The following is an 8,915-nucleotide window of genomic DNA, read 5'->3' as shown; positions in this document are numbered from 1 at the left end:
TGTGTGTGTACGGATATATATATTTGTTAGTATTTTTAAATAATATATATATATATGTGTGTATGTATATAGTTTATAATATATAGTGAAATATTTTATAGTATGTATTTTAAGTTTAGAGTATACGTGTATATGTATGTGTTTTTTAATATAAGTTTGAAATATATATGTTGTATGTATATATTTTGTAATATCAATGAAAGGTAAAAATAATTAAATGGGAATCATGGGTATTATCTTAATTGCATTTCGGTTTTTTATAGGTATCGATCGCTTATTTAACATTATTATGAATTGTCATATTTTCGTTCAAAGATACTTACGAGTTAAATATTTTCACTCGAAAATATCCTGATAAAATATTTTAATTAATATACTCATAATTTTTCTATTAAGTCTGTATAATATTGATATATTACTCTATTAATATTTTATTATAAATACTGATTTATTATTTAAAACGTTAATTAAACATGTTTAAAAATACTGACCGAATAAATATATAACAGTCCTTCCCGTTTTTATTTCGTTTTACTCTTTCTCTCTTTCTCTCCTTATCTTTACTGCTATCTTTCTTTTTCTAGCTTTTGAATAAACTGAGATCATATTCTTTTGACGCGCTCATCGTTAAAGCACGTATGTGCATATGTACAATACTTACGACGTTTGGAGTCATGCGAATGGACAAAAAGTCGTTTAGTTTATCCTTGGATAACACGCAATGATGATGGACTCGACGCCAAAAATTTCAATAATTTACGATATTAGACAGACAAAGGTTATTTTATTTTATTTATATTGTTATATTTACTGTTGATCTTGGCTGCAATTTTTGGACAACCTACAGATTATACAATGAATTTATATAAGATCTAAATATTTCAGTGAATGCGAGAGGAAAAGAGAGAGAGAGAGAGAGAGAGAGAGAAAGAAAATTTTCTGTTTGCATCGGTAAGATGGATCGTATAATATATTTTCATGTAAACAAATATAAATAGTGCAATGAAACACTTTATATATATATATTCTTTTATTATTTTTATTTTATTTTTTTTTCTTCGATCGTCTACAAACAAACTAAAATAATTTCTTCGTAAATTTCAAACCGATTCGTTTAAAATTAATTTACAGGAAAAAAGGAAATAAAAGGTCTAAAAGAAAAAATATTTATTTCATTCTTAAACAATGTCCGAAAAATATATTCGTTTAATGTTCTTTTGTTCAATTAAAAATCTTTATTATTAATATTTCGTCGGTGTTCACACGAGCATAGTGATTTACACCGTACAGTGTAGGAAGAAATAATTGTCAAATAAGTGGGATGAAACGTGTCAGGTTACAAATTGATCGAATTGACTATTTTACATTCTTAAGTGTACGATCGTGTGCACAATTGTAAATATCCATTTATGTACGTGCGTAGATACGTAAGTACGTACGTACATAGATATGTAAGTATGTATCCATATTGAATGTAGGCCGATAGATACGTTTGCATTGTGTGCGCATGTATATTTGTATGTGTGTATATATATTTACGTCGGCAGTAAACATCGCTAATGTATTATCGACTTTTTAATGCAAGAATTATATAGAGTTGCATTAGTTTTTTTGTTCTTGAGATATATATTCGTTTGATTAGAAAAGTATATCTTAACAAATATATATATATATATATATATATATATATTTGTTGAGATTAAAATTATAAAAAAGATGTTTATTTAATTTTTTCTTTTATTAATTTGATAAACAGAAGAAACTTGTTATTTAAAATTTTCATAATAATATTTCACTTGGGCCCCGCAAGAAGGTATATACTATCTTGATTATATACATAAAAAATGTTTGTAAAAAATATAAAATAAGTACAAATTTTATGGATAATGATTTTATAAATATCGATGGTTTAAACCTTTTATTGGTTCGTAACAATACGATGAGATATAGAACGCGTGAGATATAGATAGATAGATAGATAGAGAAAAAGAGAGAGAGACAGAGAGAGATAGAGAAAGAGAAACCTTGTACATACATATATATACTTAACAATCGTAATTTCATCTTTTTCTAACGTATTAATCGAGGTGAACGATGAACGATGACCATCGACGTTGGCGTCTCGAATCGACCTGAATCCAGTTAGTCCTGTAAAACCTGACATTTCGTATATGGCATCTTTACGAGTTAACCACATGGCTTTTAATGTATATTTTTTTTCTTTTTCTTTTTTTTCCCAGAAACAGTCGTTTAAGGATCATGACCTAGCTATAATTCCGGCTGCATTACTCTTTCGACGTGACCATCTTTTTTTCTTTCTCTTTCTCTCTCTTTATATATATATATATACACATATATATACATATATGTATGTAAATACATAAGATACACCGGTCGAACCAGTGTTCTCTTCAATCCATATACGTGTAAACACTACTAACGTACATACGAATAAAATCACACGCGGAATCGGCCAAAGAAAGGAAGTAAAAAAAAATAAAAGAAAAAAAAAGGAAGGAACAGAAAGGAAGACAAAACAAATTAGAAACGAACGTAATGATTATGGGAATATTGATCTATCACGTTCGATAAAAAATTGTGTTCTTGCAGAGATAATAAATAACGTTTATTACGTTTATTATTTTCCAAAAAGTACTTTGAGGTTTGTCGGTGATTTTAATCGTACTAGGAAAAATAAAAAAGGAAGAAAAGAAAAACAAATTGAAAAATAGAAAAATGGAGGGATAAGAAGGGTATTGCGTTTAACCACGATAAATCGATGGTTAAATTTTATAGTAGATAGCTGTTTTCTATCAAGAAGCTACGAATGATTGCAAAGCCAATAGACGAGGATAACCAGACGGCTAACATTGATTATTGCATCCCGTACGTTTCTATATTGAGATTTATTACGTACATACCTGCATCTAGGAAGAAACGTCACGATCACTATAATTAAACCTGAAACGTTAAACTACTTTATCACTTGGCTAGGTTTTATTCTAACCACAGGCACGCGTCCATTAACAAACGACGAGAGAGAGAGAGAGAAAGAGAGATCTTTCGTATCAACAATTATTTGTTTTGCTTGTTTTTATTCATTTGATTGGTATTTTTATTGATTAAAAGTTAAGGATAATATTTTTTATAAAATAAATAAATAAATATATATATATATTTGACAATAAATAATACGTGTTACGATAGTGTCTGGATCGAATTTGGTTTGCATCTGAAATGCATTCGAATTGCATTTGGATTGCATTTGGGTTACACCTGGGTTTATAATAAATATTAATCATTAAGTATTTAAAGTATTTACAAATTATTATATTTACAAATGTTTTAAATAAAATTGTTTTTCTTTTTTTTTATTAATCAATATGATATTTACCATTGATATTACATATTGATATATTTTATTTGAGACACTGATCATTATTTTATTAAAATATCGATTAAAAGTTTGAAAAAATACTGATGTAACTGAAAATGTTTAAAACTAAATAGCAATTATTACTTCATTTCATCATAATAGTATAATATAATAATAATTGTACTTTTTTCTTCACATGATAATTTTATTTATTCATTTGATTATAACACGTTACTTCAATGGCAGCTAATCGTAGAAAAACTTGATGTCGTGCAAATCGAGGAAAAATATCGAATGAAATAATCGCATGTCCGTATTGGTACAGTTATCCATTTGCGGAATGCACGAATGGTCAAGTCCTTTAAAATATTCATTTGTAGGTAGAAATAACATAACGCAATGGGTATGTGTAAATACTCAAATGTTAGGTTTGCCTTTTTAAAGTCAACCATTTTATCTGAAGAACATCGATGTTTATTTGAAATGTATGCAATAGAAACAGTTCGGTTAAAATCAATTTTTTAAAATATGCTAGAATTATTAGACTGATAAAATCGAGTATAACGCCTTTCTATTTATAAGTGAGAGTGCGAATAAGAGTGAGAGAGAGAAAAAGAAAATAAAAATTATTATTTAGTGTAATTTATTATACATCAGTATAATTTATAGTATTTCTAGATAATTAGAAAAGTTATACAAGTCATATACTTAGGATCGAATTTACCATAAATTGAATTAGGCGTAGTTAGCTCAGGGGATTCAGTCTCTATGGAATCACGTATTAAAACTTTACTACTTGCAAACGACAATATAAGAAAACCACTCTAGTATGTATGTATGTATATATATATATATATATATATATATATATATATATATATTTGCTAAAAATAAAGTAAAAAAAAATATTGTAATATTAATATTATAATAATTTTAATATAAGTATTTAATAATTTTTTTTTATTTTCTTTTTCCTTTTCTTATTTCTTTTTAATGTGAATATACGTATACCACACGCGACGTTGTATTATTTTTATATTCATTAAAATAAATCGTTACATTATCATCGTGGGAGAAAATGTGGATATTTTATTTTCGATAAATTAAAAAGAAATAAAAATAGAAAAAAAAGGAGAAAGAAGAACGAAGAAAAAGCCGAATGAATTCGATTAACCGAAATAAACTCGTTCTTTAGACGCGTCATAACGATGTTGCGTTTAGGACCTTCAAAATTACAAATACGGCCTTGCACATGATTGTTATTTTTCTTTCTTTTTTTTTTCTCTTATTTTTTTCCGAATAAATAACTAGCTCAATGTTATCAACTTTATTCGATCAAATCGTTTGAATAATTTTTAATTGTAATCCGAACATTTAGAAAAAAAAAGAAAAAAAAAGGACAAAAAAAATTTCTAATAAATAAATCGATTTATCGATAATACTTTGGACCGTACCGTCAATAGAAGAACCTAGTTATACGTTTAGAAGTTAGAAACGTTGTTACGCGTTCCCATTGGTTCTATCTATCGAGTGACCCGACGTATGCTAATTATCGTGATATTTTAACACGCGAGCCGCTGGCCGCAGTCCATGTTTTGAACGATGTTAACGCGTAAGTACTAGCGTAACGTTATTAACGAACTTCGATCTACGAATAAACATTAATATCACAAACGAGATCATTAGCATAAATCTGATATACATACATAGATATGTTAAAATAAAACTGTAATACTCGTTCGTTATATTTTTCAAGTGCATCGTGAAAAGAAAGAAAAAAAAAATAAAAAAGAAAAAAAAACGTCGATCGACCTAATCTACACCAACACCAACACCATCAACCATTACACCGAATTTACAAACGACTATACCAAGTGACCTCTTATATAACGAAGTAACAATACATATGTACGTACGTGTGTAAATAAATATATACGTATGTATATGTGTGTGTGCATATATATATATATATATATATATATATATATATACACATATGGTACGTACATATGTACGTAGATCGTTTGTTATAAGGTATGACCGGAAGTTGAGGGTAGCGGAACGATTATCCACCTCGACAGAGCTCTTATCTCATCGTCCTTCGTACCTGATGTTATTCATTTTGGATTTAAAGGAGTTCGGAAAAGGTCGAGGTCACTGCAAGAAGATCTTACACATATCTAAGATATCACTGTATTAGGATTTTCGTGAAATAAAAAACCTGTATGTACGTCGATTTGTTTATCTTGTTATTTTATTATAAATCATAAATCATAAATAAAGTTTCATTCATAAAAGATTTAATTGTCTTTTATAGAGAAAGTTTTAATCAACGTTTGTCCAAATTATTAACTTTTATTAATAATCATTTATTCTATTATAAACGTGATTATTGTTTAAATCTTATTAGCAAAGCATTGTACATCTCAAAGATGTTTTACATCATAAAATTGATTTCATAATTAATCTGACATTAACGATTGAAGTTTCATGAAATAAATAGATATTCAACCGGATTAAAAATAATTTATAATCAACCTCGACGTATATTTTAATTTTTATAAAACAAATACTATACATCGAATATTCAATGTTCGCAAATTTTCTTTATTATTTTTCTGTCTTTACAATCCCTAACAAACGAGTTATTCATTCAAATGAATATCCTTAATTTATGATCAACCTTCATATGCGTTTATAAACTGCATATATAAATTATTTTTATTTTGGTTAAAGCATAAAAGTGAGGTCTCTCTCATTGTCGTTGGTTGATTGATCGTAAAGACAGTATGTTACCACCGGCAAACTCTCTGACCATCCCCCATCATCGTCACGCGAGAACGGCATAGTCGATGTCAAGGTCGATTGTCGCACTCTATCTCTCTAATCATTCTTCTCTCTCTCTTTCTCTCTCTGTCTCTCTCTTTCTTATCCCTTCGTATCGTGATATCGTTCGTGCAGCGAACAATCTAACCAATCAAGCAAGCAAGCAAGCAAACAAGCAAGCATTGTTGCACTTTGAGTTTACTGGCTTCTCGTCAAACGAATAGAAACAGGTGATCGACACAGGTTACATCAAATTTCAACATATATTTCACAAGTTTTAAGATATTATATATACTACGAAAACATGTCCGGTTAAAGAAGACTACTTGCGGTTGTTGATAGTGTCTGAGAGTGGTTGGGAGGGGTGAGAAAAGAAAGAGGGGCGAGTATTTCCCTGGTGAATACTATGGTGGTAGTACGAAGAAAAGCTAATCGAAGAGTGGTGCATCGTTCAGAAACGAAACGCGACACCTACGTTAATCTTTGGAGGGAGTTTTTGGTCTTCCATTCGAGCGTCAACAAGACGGCTAAGAGGTTGGCCCTGGCCAGAGGCCAAGTGAGTTTCACGTTGATCTTTTTTCTTTCTTTCTCTTTTCTTTTTTCTTTTTCTTTCTTTCTCCATCTTTGTCTGTCTTTTCTTTTTATTCATTCTTTGTTAATAACAACGATTAGCATCTTCGTTGTGTTCGTCGTGTCAAAATGTTCGTCGTTTGTAAAAAAGAAAGGTGGAATAATATTCACGAGGAACTTTAGCTTTTTCTGTTCTCTCTTTTTTTTTTCTTTTTTTCTTTTGTTTCGTTTCGTTTTGTGGGACCACTCTACAATCGTTTCCTTTTATTAAAAATTAATTGTTATCGAATTATTCTTGAATTCGCAATCGAATTAAGGTCATCTAAATTCGATCGATGATTACAATTAACATACATTTTTATATTTTTGTATTCATTTTCATTCAAGATTATCGATATAAAACCTTATATACTACATTATTATATATTTTATTATTATTATTATTATTATTATTATTATTATTATTATTATTATTATTATTATTATTACTTTTCTTTCCCTGTGTCATTTATCGAGTTATTAGGTTAATTAAACCGGCCTATACCAAATCTAATCTTTTTTTTTCTATTTAAAAACGCTACGTACTATGGCGTGTGCTTTTAATATAACTACCTTCTGAATTATATACGTACGTACGTGTGCTTGTGTATATGTCTCTGTGTGTGAATGTGGATGTTGGGATGATTCCTGTAACTGATACTATTAGTGCTATTATTATATTTATACTTGTATCACATGATTATTATTATTATTATTATTATTATTATTATTTAATATAGAGAGATGATAGATCATTGATCTAATTTCATATGAACATATAAAACATATTTTTGTTTAATACATTTCATCGTTCGTTCGTATCAAAGTAAAGATTTTTATTTTTATTTTTTTTTTATTTTTTTATTATTATTTTTTATTTTTACCGGATTATCGATGTGTGTCGTTTGACGTGACTCGTAAATGACGCAAAGACAAACCTTAACGCGGCAGTTACGTGATCGAGCGTGCACCATACCACGCGATCATCGTTTCTCTTCGGTCCTTTGTGTATTTCTTCCGTTCATTTTTCCCTCTCCTTCTTTCTCTTTCTGTCTGTCTCTCTCTCTCTCTCCCTCCCTCAATCTCTCTCTCTCTCTCTCTCTCTCTCTCTCTATCTATCTATCTATCTATCTATCTCTGTCTCTCTCTCTATCTCTCTGTTTTTTCTCTATCTCTCTGTCTGTCTTTCTCTCTTTATCTTCTTTTCTCTTTGTCTATGGATCACAGCTATTATTTTCGCGGAGTCTTGGCAACGCTAGAATCTAATGAATCCGTCAACGAGTTACGCTTAATGCGCCGTCCAATGGAACTATCGTTCTCCATGAAATCATAAGTCTCGTTGGAACAAACGTATCCGATCGTTTTTCAAGATCTTTGCCAAGGTCTTGCCGGATATACCTTGAATTATTCAAAATGACGGGAAATCGTATATCTCAATGACAATACGATATTTCCTATAAATATGTAATATACATTAATGTATATAAAATTGATCAATAACTGGTATAACGATAATTTAGTATAATAATGTTTGACAATGATAATTTTAATAATAATAATAATAATATTTAGTAATATTATTTTTCTCTTAGCATCGTCAGATTTGATATAAAAATCGAGAACCAAAGATAATAATTGATAATAAAGAGAAATTTGTTGAAACGAAAAAATGATTTAAATGGCTTATGTATGCCTTATGTATGATCGTTATAATTTTACCGAGACAATTTTTTAAATGATAATATTATTATTATTAATCGTACAGAGACAATTTCTTGATGATAATATTACTTAAACAATTTGTATTACATCTAGTATTAATTTTCTTAATATTGATTATATCATTTTACACGATTCCAAAAGAGATATTAATCAAGATTTATTAATTAATGACATTCGTTCGTTTATACAGAAGCCGAATGTTACTATGAACGTATCAACGGTATTTCCCGAGGGACACACTGGGAATGGACAGGAAACACGTCGTAAAAACTCCTACACTTCGAAAGAAGATGAAGATCAGACGAGGGAATTATGCTGTCGTGAGTTCACTGTTATTATATCAACGTATTCACTACTTACATTCATGTATGTATCTACATAA

At 29.0% G+C, this 8,915-nt stretch overlaps 1 protein-coding gene across 1 annotated transcript; it reads left to right on the top strand.

Annotated features, from left to right (window-relative positions):
• Positions 1–6,344: 6,344 nt before the first annotated feature.
• On the top strand, positions 6,345–8,915 carry LOC127071472 (uncharacterized). Its single transcript, XM_051010773.1, has 2 exons — positions 6,345–6,758; positions 8,724–8,915. The coding sequence occupies exons 1-2, from the start codon at positions 6,609–6,611 to the stop codon at positions 8,913–8,915; spliced, it is 342 nt and encodes a 113-aa protein (XP_050866730.1). The 5' UTR covers positions 6,345–6,608.

Source organism: Vespula vulgaris, chromosome 21 (assembly GCF_905475345.1).
Source record: "Vespula vulgaris chromosome 21, iyVesVulg1.1, whole genome shotgun sequence".
Taxonomy (NCBI): domain Eukaryota; kingdom Metazoa; phylum Arthropoda; class Insecta; order Hymenoptera; family Vespidae; genus Vespula; species Vespula vulgaris.
Note: the sequence above shows the minus strand (reverse complement) of the source record. Positions and strands in the feature narration are given on the sequence as shown.

Coding starts and splice junctions, on each gene's coding strand:
- LOC127071472 (XM_051010773.1), top strand. CDS start 6,609: ATGGTGGTAGTACGAAGAAAAGCTAATCGAAGAGTGGTGCATCGTTCA. Junction 6,759..8,723: donor TGGCCCTGGCCAGAGGCCAA/GTGAGTTTCACG, acceptor TCGTTTATACAG/AAGCCGAATGTTACTATGAA.